This window comes from Haliaeetus albicilla, chromosome 3 (assembly GCF_947461875.1).
Source record: "Haliaeetus albicilla chromosome 3, bHalAlb1.1, whole genome shotgun sequence".
Classification (NCBI taxonomy): Eukaryota; Metazoa; Chordata; class Aves; order Accipitriformes; family Accipitridae; genus Haliaeetus; species Haliaeetus albicilla.
Window position 1 is genome coordinate 51,689,044 of NC_091485.1, and position 14,042 is coordinate 51,703,085.

The window sequence follows — 14,042 nt, forward strand, 5'->3', positions numbered from 1 at the left end:
GAGATTGGGTTCCTTGAGTTTTCTAGACTTGGGGTGTATGTGAGCTGTCTGGAATACGACAAGGTATTCCACCTCTGCCATTTCTAGTCTGCATGTTCCTCTTGCGTCTCCTTCTTAGACACAGCCTACGTAAGGATTTTTGTCAGTGATGTGAATGACAACGCTCCAGCGTTTCCTCGGTCAGTGTATGAGGTCAGCATAGATGAGGACAGGGATGTTGGAAGTCCTGTTGTGACAGCAACAGCAGATGATGAAGATGAGGGTGAGTGGACCCTGCATGTCTTTCTAAGTCCTCTTAGTATGACTGGGTGTTGTGTGGAGGGCTGCTTCCTCATGGGCAAACAAATCTCTGCATTCAGGAGACGATTAAGCATTTCAAGCATTTTAAAAGTGAGAGAAGTTTTCGGCAGATGGGAGCATTTTTTTTTATTAGGTGCTCAGGTTCACAAGGCAAAGGTTAAGCTAGCTGGCAATCTCTTTGAGGCAGAATGAAATCACCTGGAGTCACAACCCTGCTGTAACTTCACAAGAGGTAACACAAAAACTCACTCACTCCTGAGCATGTTCTTGCTCTGCACTGACTCCGGTGCTTTCCAGATCTCCCTGGGAGTCAGTTTTACTTATTACTATTGCAAGAAAACCAAACCTGTGTGCTTTTTGGTGAGTTAGTGGGTTGAATGTGCTTGTGGAAGAATCTGACAAACAGTGGAAAATGTGGGATTGACATGGCCAGAAATGAAGGCAGGGAGAAGGCAGGAATAAAGCAGGAAAAAAGGGAAAGCCAGACCTTCTTTTTGGGCTCACACTTACATCAGCTCTGATGGTGTGAAACTGCCCCTACAGTATGGCAAGACCAGATGGGCTGAGCCAGTCCAACAGCATGCACCATCAGTCAGTTCCCATCGTTGCTTCTGCTGTGGCTTTTTTGCTCCTTTTATGAGTTGGTCCAGCTCAACCTGCTGGAGAAAAACAAACCCATTGAAAGAAAGAAGGCAAGCTGGTGCATTGGTGACATAGCCCAAATGAGCACCAGAGGAACATGTTGCTGGGAGCAGGTGGGAGCTGACCATTCCTTTCGATGGCAGGGCTGTAATGCCTGTGCCTCTTAGTGCCCACAATGGAGAAGTAAAGAGGCCGTTTCAAACCGACTGCTGCACTTGAGAGAATTTGGCAAAAGTGACTAGCAAGTGATGCTCAAACTCATGCTGCAAAGGCAGCCAAGCTCTTCCAGGCACTAATGTCGAGCACAGCCTTTTCACTTTCTTGCCATCCATGTTGCTCTAGTCTTCTCATCCACAGCTGACTCACAATTTAAAATGCTGAATGTTCTTTCTACGCCTAGCAGTTCACCTATTTATTTTGGGAAATGACTTTCTATCCCGGAGTGCAATGTCATGTATTTTTTTTCCTTTTCAAAAAAGTAAACATGAAGCACCAAACAATTTTGTCGTCGTTGCTGCTAAGCGTTTTGCATCAATCAAACAACTGCTGTTGTACAGGTGGTATAGTCTTCTGAGATGAATTCTTGCTCAAACTAGAGGACTTCTGTTATATTTTAGCACCATCCAGTGGTTAAAAAAATATTTAAGCAATAATGGCATTTGAAATGGGAGGCTTAGGAAACATTGAGCAAAAATAGCTTCTAGTATTTTAATAGTATGTTACTTTTTTATTATTGGCAAATGAATGCCAATAAATTAAAGGCACACAATTCCTTCATTATCAATAAACAGGTGCTTGTCTGTGACTGCAAATTATATTTGTAAATATAAATGGAGACCTAACTCACAATCTACCATACACATACCCTTCCAATTACATGCATGGATCATTCTGTTTGTGGCTGTGTCTATGTTTTATCTCCCCCCCCCACACTGTAACAGTCTGGGCAAATACGGTTTCTCTTGGATACATGTCCACCATGTATAGCTGGATTGAGCATTCAGAGCTCAGAGAGTGGACAGGCAGTGGTCATTTACCTTCTCTTGTAGGTGCCAATGCCAAACTAAGGTATCAGATCACATCAGGAAATGTGAAAGGGGTTTTTGATGTGGAACCTGAGGTTGGAACTGTCTTCATTGCTCAGCCTCTGGATTATGAACAAGAACAACGTTACGAGCTCCGTCTTGTAGCTTCTGATGGAAAATGGGAAAACCACACTCTTATCATCATCAATGTTGTCAATAAGAATGACGAAGCACCAGTCTTCACTCAGAATGAATACCAGGGCAGTGTCTTCGAGGAGCTCACAGATCTGCCTGTACTTGTCCTAAAGGTAAAGCAGTTTGCTCAAAGCAGGGCAAACCCCAACTTTTTGTTCAGCTCAATCCCATCCATTCACAGATTCACACAAATCCAAAAAGATAGTTTCTTTAGGGCGGGTGAGCCCTGGTATTAGGATTTAGCTAGCAACTTTCTGTAAAGAAGAGAATAAAGAACACCTGGTTGAATTTGCGTGGTGGACTTGCTCCCTTGACCAGCATAAATAACGGTTGGACTCGATGGTCTTAAGGGTCTTTTCCAACCTAAATGATTCTATGATTCTATATGTTGAAAAACGTGGTGGCTTTCCTTTACAAAGCAGAGTTAGCGTATTTTGAGTAACTGTATAAGCATAGTGGGGTTGGCTCATGCATGTACCTCATGTATTTCAGTCACAGACTCTTTAGCTATATTTATACTACCAAATAAACATTACCAGGGATTGTTCTTTGACTCTGGAACTCGATCATCTTCATTGTTTTGTTGTTAGAACAGTCCCTGGCATGAGGATTGCTTGGTTGGCCCAACTGGCTGTCTCCCAAACAGTCCTTGGGTGCAAGTCAGGAGCTGGGAGTTCTCTCTGGCCTGTGCTGATAATCAGTTTGGATGCATGGCCACCCTGTTTTTGCAGCCTTCTATTCACTTGGAGAGAAACAATCCCTGTTTGCTGTTGTATTCCAGCTCCAAAGAGTTCACAAGAAACATTTGCTCAGCACATCTGTTACTACTTCCACTTGGTTCTTCCTGAAGTTATTTCCTCTTTCCAAAGTATACTTGGAAGTAGAATATATTGGTCTGTCTAAACGTGATCTTTTTGTTTCTCTAGGCCACGCATGATGTTTATTGAAAGAGTACTTGACCTGAATGACTCAAACCAATAGACGTTTGCTGTTAAAATGCATGCTATTTATTTAGCCTGCACCATACCAACTGCCATCAGTAAAAGAGCAGTGATTTCCCCTTTTCTTTTACATAAACACTTACCTGCTGTGGTTTGTTCCAGGTTTCTGCAACAGACCCCGACCAAGCAGCTGATCAAAATGCCATTAACTATTCCCTGCACGGACAGGGGGCCAGTAACGAATTCAGCATCAATGAGAACACAGGCGAGATCAGTGCAAATAAAAGGTTAGACCGCGAGAAGCGATCAACATGGCGCTTTCTTGTTCTTGCAACAGATGAGAGTGGAGAGGGACTGACTGGCTTTGCAGATGTGATCATAGACGTGAGGGATGTGAACGACAACGCACCCCTTTTCCTCTGTGTGTTGGATGGCTGTTTCATGGGCCACATCCCTGAGGATTCTCCGGCAGACACTCCTGTCATGGAAATGACAGCCGTGGACCTTGATGACCCAAAGGCTGGTATGAATGCTGTGCTAACATACAGCATCATTCAGAACGTCCAAAATGAAATTAATCTGAACTTGTTCTCAATTGACTCAGTTAGTGGCACCATCTATACAGTGCTTGGGTCCCTGGATCGGGAGAAGGAAGACAAGTACCTAGTAGTGGTTGAGGCCAGAGATGGAGGAGGGCTCACTGGGACAGGCACCGCCACTATTGTGGTGACCGATGTAAACGATCATGCTCCAGTCTTCCTGCAAAGGATCTACACGGCATTTGTCTCTGAGAATGCGAGTATTAACACTGAGGTGGCAGTGGTGTCTGCTGTGGACAGAGATGAGGGAGAAAATGCCATGGTGACATTCAGCATCCTTGATGGGGACAACGACCGCAAGTTCTCCATAGAGACAGATGAAGTCAACAACTGTGGGTTTATCCGGCTACGAAAGCGAATTGACTTTGAGAAGCCTCATGAGAGAGTGTTCAATCTGACTGTGAAAGCAGAGGACATGGATTTCTTCAGCATCGCTCACTGCGTGATCTATGTGGAGGACTCCAATGACCACGCTCCTGTCTTCTATCCCCAGTTCTATGAAGTGGCTGCGCTGGGGGAAGACGCACCAGTTGGCACCAAAGTTGTTCAGGTTTCTGCTGTTGACTTGGATTCTGGCCTGAACGGAAGGTTTTCTTTCCACCTGCTAAACAAGTCTGACCCAGATGGCCAGTTCTCTGTGGCTAGTGATGGGTGGGTGATGGTTGCAGGACTGCTGGATCATGAGACAGTGACACAGTACCAACTCATTGTCATTGCCACTGATACGGGGCAGCCCCCTCTGACTGGCAGTGCCACTGTTTTAGTGACTCTGCAGGATGTAAATGACAACGGGCCAGAGTTTGAGGCTCATTATAACCCAGTGGTCTGGGAAAACACAGCTTCTCCACAAGTCGTCCAAATGAATGAGACCTCTACATTGCTGTACGCTAAGGACCGAGACACTGCTGCTAACGGAGCACCTTTCTCCTTTCACCTTCTCAGTGATTTCGATAGTCTGACTAACTTCAATTTGCAGGACTTACACAATGGAAGTGCCTTGCTCACTGCGCTGCGTACCTTTGACAGGGAAGTGCACAAGGTGTTCTACCTGCCCGTCCTGATCACAGACAGCGGGATCCCGCCAATGAGCTCCACTAACACACTGACCGTGAATATTGGGGACCAAAATGACCACCCGCATTCTGCTGGCTACATGGAATGTCTCATTTACAGCTATGATGGTAAATCACTCCCTGATGCTTGCTTCCAAGTGTGACAGTAAGGTGAAAGGAGTAGCTGTGAGATTCACAGGAGGACTCCATCCTGTTTCACATAAGCTAAGATCTTAGTAGAGGTGCTGCTGAAGTTTGCTTAAGCCCCATCAGAAAGCAGTAGGCGTGTGGGGCGCAGAACTCCGGGCCACTTGGTTTGTGGAAGAAACTGAGCCAGCCTTGAAGGAAGACCATAGCTGGCTGCTAATATGCATGTTTCTATCAAACTTGAGTAATGGTCTCTTGTTTTTAGATGCAGTTTTCCAGCACCATTAACATTTCAGGGGGAAAAAAATTAACAAAATTCATGATGTTGCTGAGAAGCGATGAGTCTGAATGCTGAGAACCTTCTTCCTCCACTTTAAACCTTTTTTTCCTCCTCCAGACTGAGTTCAGTTTTAGTGAATACACTTAAGCTGAACTCGTGTAAACTGTCTGAGACATTCATATAAGCCTTCAGCTGACAAATGCTGTTATGGGGGAATTTTCTGTGAATGTTGGCTGCAGGCAGTGCAAGAGAAGCCACCTTTCCCTTCTTGCTTTGGCAATTAGCTAGCAGTTCTCTTGTGATCCAGTGTCCCCACATAATAAGCCCAACAGCAAAATAAACCACACAGGTAAAAACACTTTGGGACGCTTGCAACCATGTAGGTTCAGGTCATTCCTTCCTCTCCTACTCTGCTGTGTATCCTGTGGGTCAATAGCACGTTAAATAGATTGTCTGTTCTGGGCACACTAGAAACTACTGTGTAGATGCTGTTGACATTTATTTGTACTGAAATGTTGTTCTGCCTGTTGTGTGCTCACAACAGCAGCTTGTGTTCAGCTTATTGTAAAGTTGAAACCAAGTCTGGTTGCTATCTGCTGAGAAGCTCTGCTTGTAGCCTAAGTACCAGATCTTTTCATTAAGCCTGAATTCCCTTTTAGTTGCTTCTTTAAAGATTAAACTCATCTGTACTGTTAATTTCTGGGAAGGACTATTCAAGTCTTCAGATCTTTGGTTATTTAAAATATTAAGGAGACACAGAATCAGAAGGCTACTATCATGTTTTATGTTACATTCATATGATGTGGCAGTCAAATACTAGGGCATCCTGTATACTGTCTCCTGCAAAATATCCAATGAATGTTGCCATAGTTGCAGGAGAGGTACAGTTTTCTCTCCTTTTTGCATGCAGTCCCTCAGTTGTCAGGGTTTGTGCTGTTCCCTTTCACAAGGTTGCCCTGGTTTCGGTTGGGATAGAGTTAATTTTCTTCTCAGTAGCTGGTACAGTGTGTTTTGGATTTAGTGTGAGAATAATGTTGATAACACACTGAAGTTTTAGTGGCTGCTAAGTAGTGCTTATCCTAAGTTAAGGATTTTTTTAGTTTCCCATGCTCTGCCAGCAAGTAGGTGTACAAGAAGCTGGAAGGGAGCATGGCCAGGACAGCTGACCCAAACTAGCCAAAGGGATATTCCATACCATAGAACGTCACGATCAGTATATAAAATGGGGGGAGTTGGCCAGGAGGAGCAGATCACTGCTCAGGCATCAGTCAGCGGGTGGTGAACAACGGCATTGTGCATCACTTGTCTTTTCTTGGGTTTTATTTTTTGTTTTATTTTATTATATTCCTTTTCATCATCATAATTATTAGTATTATTATTAGTATTACATTTTATTTTACTTTAGTCATTAAGTCGTTCTTATCTCAACCCATGTGTTTTACCTTTTTTTTTTTTATTCTCCTCCCCACCCCACTGGGAGGCAGGGGAGTGAGTGAGCGGCTGTGTGGTGCCTAGTTGCTAGCTGGGCTTAAACCACGACAAAGGTGAAGTCCCACATTTTTTCCTCTTCTTTGTGATCCTTGATTCTTTACTCAGTAGATCTATGAATTCAGATACCTGTGGACCTTTCCTTCAGAAATAGCTTTTGTAAAACAAAAAAAAATACTAATTTGTGAGCCTTGCTGAGAGGATGCAAAACCAGCAGAATACATGCTGCTTTCCATCTCACCCCAAAGTCTCACCATCTACCCAAAATAAGCCTGGTTACTGTATTTTGGACAGCCTCTCTATCTTGCTGTAATTTCCTCCAAATTGCTATTGTTTTTTGCCCTTTATAACCCTGTCAGCATTTTGGTTGTTTATCCTGCCAAACCACAATCCCTGTCTAAACCACTCTGTAAGTTGGTTGGATATTGCAGCCAAAATAGCGAAAATGAGTAATTTGAATATCTCTTACATCTTTCCTCAGAGGTGGCTTTTCTTTTTTCCTTCCCATTGCTTTTCATTGCAGCCACCTGTTGAATTAAATCTATGTAGCCATACAGCAAACACCTGATAAGCAGGACAACACGTGCGATTTGCAAACTGGTGCACATCTTCTCTCAAGAACTATCACAACTATTTTCATAGAGGTTTTAGACTTAAGACAAACTAGTAAAACTTGAATGGCCAACCTGTTTGTGTATGTGTGAGAGGTCCGACTGTGCCACTTATATGCTACATTGTTTTAGGTATCCTCCCCACAACTGTACTGGGCCAGGTCCATGCCCCTGATGATGACGATTGGGATCGCAAAATCTACCAATTTGAAGGGAAAACATCAAGGTATTCAGAGAGAAAAATGGGAGTTGGGTGAAATGTATGGAAAATTTGTCCACAGACAAAACCATAAAAAGTATTTAAACCACCTTTTTTTGAAAACAAGTGTGCAAAAGCATTTTGTTGGTTAGATGCTTGCGTGTAGCTCTCCAAAAGCCCTTCTGAGTGGTAGGCTGCAGTAAATAATGCTGCATGCCAAACCAGTCTGCTTCCCATTGCCTGATGGGCTAGAATACCATTCTGAATTCCTGTTCACAGTCATATCCATAATCAGTATCAGTGAGCCACTACAGAAAAAATACCCACTAACTTCCATCCTCCTTCAGCCAGGCTCCTAGCGAGCTGGTGTTTCCATGTCATCACTGGTTTTAAGACCTTATTTGTATTGGAGGTATTCACACCAAGGTGTCTGGATTGTGACCAGGGTTGAGATGTACATGTGCCATTTGGAGGTTTTGACAGAGGTGTCACTCTCCATGAATGTATCTAAACTAGGAGTTTGCAGTGTTTCCAAAGTTATGACTACAGTAGCCTGAGTCTTCCCACTCAGTTAATATGGCATAGAAGCAGGAAGAAACATTCTTAATATACTGGTGAAGAGTCATTAGGAGGCAACAGAAGGCAATGCAAAAAAGTTCTGTTCTGCTCTGTCCCTTCATGAGGGAGCACATCTGCTTTCTTTGATAGCTTTCCCAAAATAAAGTGGATCAGAAAAACCATCAGACGTGATAATTACTACTTAGCTTTTGAACTTCTCATAGCTTGTTCCTTGGCTTAACTCTTATTACAGGTACTTTATCCTTAATGGTAACTCAGGTTTGCTGACTATTAAAGAAGGAACCCCACCAGGAACATACAACATAAGAGTTCGAGTCATTGACGGAGTCTGGCCAGATGTTGTCTCAACCGTAAAGGTTATAGTGAAGGAAATCAAAGATGATGCCCTCCATAATGCTGGTTCTATACGAATAAAAGGTAAGCAATGTGATGAGGTATGTTAGGATCATAATACTGAAATCTACCTGTTTAATGTTACTGCTGTGTTACTTAGAATTCTAATGCTCTTAGACATGGGATGGGAGTTAACAGTTTTCTAGGTAAGGGTTTGAAAATGCATCTTTGTTTGCATGGTCCTCTGACACTGCGTGTGAAGGAGCATCTATGGAGAAAAAAGACAGCAAGAAATGCTTGTCTGATGCAGAATACAGACATGAAGGATTTCTACACCAACTTTTTAACAAAACAGCAATTTATATTTCAGAAAAAAACTTTATTTGAACATGTGTCTGCTTGAAATTCACCAAATTGTTTCAATATTTGTGGAAAAGTAAAATCTTCTTAAACATGTTTCTGATTTAAAAGAACAAAACCAAGAAATTATTAAGAGTCAAAAAGCTTCAGAACACAAACCCTGAGCAGAAGGCAGCATGGAAAATTTCAGAACCTAAAAATGAAAATACTCCTGACTTTGCAGTTCAGTCCATTTTCTGCAACCTTAATATTTATTCTGTGGTGGTCCTCTCTTTTATTGCTACAGCAGTTGCAAGATATGTGTTTGTCAGGTTTTTAACTTCTATTACAGATATCACTCCAGAGGAGTTCATATCCCAATCCCCTGAAAAACAGAGTAAATACTACCAGATGAAGAAGCTGCTTTCAGAAATTATATCAGTCCAACTGGAAAATGTTCACATTTTCAGTGTATTAAAAAGCCCAAGTCAAACCCGAGGGGTTGATGTTTGGTTTGCAGTTTATGGTCCACCTTATTATAAAGCAGAAAAACTTAATGGCAATGTAGCAGCCTCCAGAGCATGGGTAAGTACCCATACTACATATGAAACCACAGCATCTTCTCTTTGTGTCTATTCAGATAATATCCATTGCCTAGTGAATGCGCATACTTAGAATGACTGAGGGAGTAATGTGTGAGAAAAATGGATAGTTTTAATCAATAAAGTCAAACAGTCCTTTAGCGCTTATACTAAAAGTTTCAAATACCAATGTTTTGAAAGCCAGCCTATAAATACATATTAAGTCACCGAAACACAATGAGCTTTTAGGAATGTGAACATATTTTTCCTATTGAAAAGACTGTGAAACTCTGTATAAAGACTGTGTTTGGCTGTTGCCTTTCTACGTGGTGTCTTAATGTTTCAATTTTTAGTCCTCTACAGAGAAATGTTCTGTAGCTGAAACTCACAAACCAGTCAAAAGTTCCAACTTTCTGAGTTAAGAGGACAAAGCAGTAAAATAACCACTCTCCAGTGGAAAACCAGGTTGGAAATGTGCATTGACAATTTAGTAAAGTTGATGCCCCTCTTGCAAAAGAAGTATCGATAAGAGTTAAATGACTCGCTCTGTTGGAAATGTGTCTGTTGGTAGAGTTATGTTTAGAATCAGTGCTGCAGTACCAACTCACTCTTGCCAGAAAAGTTATTTTTTCATTGCCCAATGCCTGTCCACCCTTCCCAGTATTTTTAAGATAGAAGTCCAAATTAAAAATACAGCTCAGATGCTATGTAAATAATCCATCAGAACCATCAGTGATTAAAATTTGTCCACTCAGCTTATGATGAATATGACAATAATTTTGTCATCTAAGTGCTTACTCATGCTATAATTGATTTATACCAAAGCTTTGGCCTTAACAGATGCCAGGCTGAACTGCCTTTGGCTGGTTAGGGTGAGGTAGATGTTGGAAGGAAGTGGTACAGCAACCAGTTTTGAAAATAAATAAGACTTGGGCTTTTCATTGCTCTCATTTGTGAGTTTCCTTTCTGTGGAAAAGTTAGATGAATGCAACTAATTGTTCTCCACAGCTGGAAAACATCTTAGATATAAATATCACCCAGATTGGCATTGATGAATGCGTGACTGCAAACTGCACTCATAGCAGCGGATGCCTCAGCAAGCATGAACAGAGTCGTGTGCCAACAATAACCACAGCTGGAAGCATTTCGCTGGTGTCTGTGACAGTCCTGAATCATGCCCTGTGTGGCTGTGCAGCTCGGGAGAGTCCTCATCTCTCCTGCTCCTCATACCAGACAAACCCTTGTCTCAATGGTGGCACATGTGTGGATACTGACTTGGGCTACAGGTTGGTAAAGCTTTGTCTGCTGTCCAAACAAAATGCTTCTAGTTCAGTCTGTAGGAAGGACGACTGGAAGCTTGAGGAGGTATCATTGCATGTCCTCTCACTGTGGCAGACCTGAGTTTTGTTATACTTCATGGACAGGTCTTGCAAACAAACCTCTATTTTCAGGTAAGTACTTAGGTTTGTCATAGTCTCTGGAAAAACCTTGGGAAGTTTGCAGGCTGCACTGGTTCCACGAATGCCACCCTGCAAAATGCTCTTATTTTGTGCAGCCTACCTTAATGCTGTTAAACGTTTTAATCACAGGCTCAGAATGAGCCTGGTCCCCTTCCAGAAGGCAAGCCTTAGGCGTGTTTGCTTAAAAATGGTCATCCCAACATTGGAAAGCAGAAACAACTGGCCAGCCTCTTCTGAGCACCCTTGATAGGGGTGACTGGACTCAGACTGAAGCTGCAGAAACCCTGGTCATGGTAAAGATCCGAGTCTGACATTGCTGCTCAGATGTAATCAACCAGGGAAATTTTGCTGCCCAGAAACCCTTGGTAGGCTCTGCCACATATCATTTGCTCAAGTCTGAGGTTTCTTTGCTTCTGCTCCATTTTCAGTAGTTTTGTGAGTGATTTTTTTCTGCATCCTACCCCTGCCATTCTGCTCTCTGTAGGTACTAGCAATCTATGGGAAGCAGAAACTAAGAGGGGCCCAGCTGGTCTCCCTTCCTGTCCTCCTGCCCATTTCTGTTGCTCCTTTGGTTTCCCCCTTACAGGTTTTGTTATTGTCATGCTGTGATTACTCTTTTCTACAGAATCCCCAGAGTATTAAGGAAAAAAACCCCAAGCATCTATTTTTGGTAGTGCAAAGGAAATAGACCAGCAAGTAGCTTGCAATAAGAGTGAAGATGTCAAGTTCTACGACTGTCACACCTCTTTTCACTTTTTCTGGGTGATATTACCTTCCCAAACCCTTCTGGGGAGATTCCAATTGGACACGAGGAAAATTTTTCACAATGAGAACAATCAGCTATTGGAATAATCTCCCCATGGAAGTGGGGGATTCCCCAACATTGGACACTTCTAAGATTCAGCTGGACAGGGTGCTGAGCCATCTTGTCTAGACTGTGCTTTTGTCAAGAAAGTTTGGACCAGATGATCCTTGAGGTCCTTCCAGCCTGGTATTCTATGATTCTATGATTTCTTTGCTTTCCCTGTCAACATTATAAAGTCTTTAAACAAGCTGATAACTAAACCTAGTGAAAAGCGGGTTCCTTTTTTTTGCTGAAGAGATTAGAGGTTTTCATGTGCTTTGTATATTACAACAGCTCCATCATTTATTCACAGAATATTCTTGCATAGACATATTTTCATTTAGAATTAAAGCTAAATTGTGTTTGTACAAACCAGTCAATAGGGAACATTTTTTGACATGAGCATTGCTAGTGCTTAACTTGCGCTATGGCCTAGGCAACATGGGCTCCTGTGTTTTAAGTGGAGAATCCTGCTGTGGTAAGAGCCCTTCGCGATTTCTGCTTGGATGGTGGATTTTTGCTTTTATTTATTTATTTAATAGATGCAAATGTTCTGCAAATTTCCATGGACCAGACTGCCAGCAGACAAAACACAGCTTCAGAGGCCACGGTTATGCCTGGTTCCCTCCTCTTAAGCCTTGCTTTGAGAGCCGCATCTCCTTAGAGTTTATCACTGAAGTCGCCGATGGCCTTCTGCTGTACCATGGACCAGTGGCACGAGGGCAGCCTGGAGAACAGGAAGATTTCCTGGCTTTAGGTTAGCACCTTAAAGAGTATTCATTCTTTGTGCTTGTGTGAAGGTGAGATTCTACTTACAGTTGATAGGGTTTTTAAAAAAAAATATTGAGAAAGTTACTTTTGGAGAATGCTGAACAATTTGCCTGTGTGCCCAGTTTGTATCCTGTGTCACTGTGTTAGAAGCTGTATTATTTTAAGCTGTCTAAAGAACTCCTCCAACTAAAATCTAACTGCAGCAGTCGTTTCAACTGAGTTTGAGTGGGAACATGGTTAATGCATATCCAATAAGAGTCTCTCCTTTGCAGAGCTCTCTGGTGGTGTCCCGTCGCTGACTGTGAGCCACAGCTCTGGTGAGCTTTTCCTGCAGCTGTCACGAAAAGTTAATGTTGCAGATCGCCAATGGCACAATATTAAAATTATAAATGATGGAAAGGCAAGTGTAAATATGGACAATCCTGTGGAAGTGTTAATTCATGTACTTAGTTATTCCTTCCAAATTCTTCCTTCTGTAGAGCTCTTCTATCAATCAGTCTTTTGTCATCTCTGCAACAGCAGGGATTGAAGTTTGTCAGCTCAGACGTCCCCTTAGTCTTGAAGCAGTAAAGCAGAACAGGGCCTGGAGAAGCCCAATCCAATTTTGAAACTGGCCCTGCTATTTTCTTTGTTTAATGATCCTATCTATCACTTAGACTACAGAGCTGTGATAATCCAGAGGCTAAATGCTTCCTGGACTGATGGAGTAAAATATTCTTAATTTCTCTCAGCAGGAAACCCGGCCCCACCAAGTGACTTTAGACACGCAGCACAAATGACGTAGATATGCATTTGTGTAAGGGGAACATCTTGCTGATGTAACACTGGTGAATGCATCTGCTAGGATCCCCCTTCCTCTCCTGCATAAGACAAGCTGGGGGGCATGTCAGGATCTGGGATGGGGAGCCTGGCAGACCGTCTGCTCTGCTAGATTGTCTCTCTGGGTTCTGATTTGGCAGAAAACTCCAAGAAAATCCCATCTTCCCTCTGTCATGTCAGTGACTTGGCATGGTCATGGTAGAGTCAGATCTTTCTTTTGTGTGGCTCCTTAGTTATACGCCACATGCAATAACCTTCCAGATTAGTATGAGGAAGTGTTTTATTATTTTAATAAAGTTTCCTGCACTGTAATTGCTAGTTACTTCCCCCTTCTGCTAAGTGAAAGAAAATGTGTAATTAAAATATATGCACATCTCTGGATGTAACTGTTTTAAATAATGCCTTTCTCTAGAAAGTGAAGCTGATTCTTGACCACTGCGTGAATATCTCAGTTGGAGACAATGACAGTGTCATTAAGAAGATCTCCCAAATGGATCTGTCTGCCTGTGAAGCCTCTGGAGAGACTGTGGGATCTCAAAGGTAAAAAAACCCCAAGAACTAGAAATATAATTACTCAAAAGAGCTAAGGAAAAAGAGGGGGAAAAGTATCAGCCAAGTTGCCGTATTTTGCATGCCACTAATTCTTTCTTTCCCTTCCTTCCCTTCAGCATGAGTAGGCTCTTCAGTGGCCATCAGCCCCTGCAGCTGGGTGGAGTTAAGAAGACTGTGCCTTACCACGATTCACAAAGGCACTTCAGAGGGTTTGTTGGCTGCATACGCAATGTCGTTGTTGATAGTAAGGTACGGCTACTAAGACCAGTCTTGGGTTTGCTGCTG

General features: G+C 42.6%; 1 protein-coding gene across 2 annotated transcripts in view; it reads left to right on the forward strand.

The window, feature by feature from the left end:
• Window positions 1-14,042, forward strand: part of LOC104323175 (neural-cadherin) — a 56,320-nt gene that overhangs the window by 33,172 nt on the left and 9,106 nt on the right. For both annotated transcript variants that reach the window (XM_069779698.1, XM_069779697.1), the window contains exons 16-26: window positions 119-262; window positions 1,992-2,275; window positions 3,266-4,883; window positions 7,413-7,506; window positions 8,291-8,475; window positions 9,083-9,315; window positions 10,320-10,597; window positions 12,158-12,372; window positions 12,659-12,790; window positions 13,622-13,745; window positions 13,874-14,006. In XM_069779698.1, coding sequence (XP_069635799.1) covers window positions 119-262; window positions 1,992-2,275; window positions 3,266-4,883; window positions 7,413-7,506; window positions 8,291-8,475; window positions 9,083-9,315; window positions 10,320-10,597; window positions 12,158-12,372; window positions 12,659-12,790; window positions 13,622-13,745; window positions 13,874-14,006 — 3,440 coding nt within the window. The remainder of the gene's footprint in view (window positions 1-118; window positions 263-1,991; window positions 2,276-3,265; window positions 4,884-7,412; window positions 7,507-8,290; window positions 8,476-9,082; window positions 9,316-10,319; window positions 10,598-12,157; window positions 12,373-12,658; window positions 12,791-13,621; window positions 13,746-13,873; window positions 14,007-14,042) is intronic.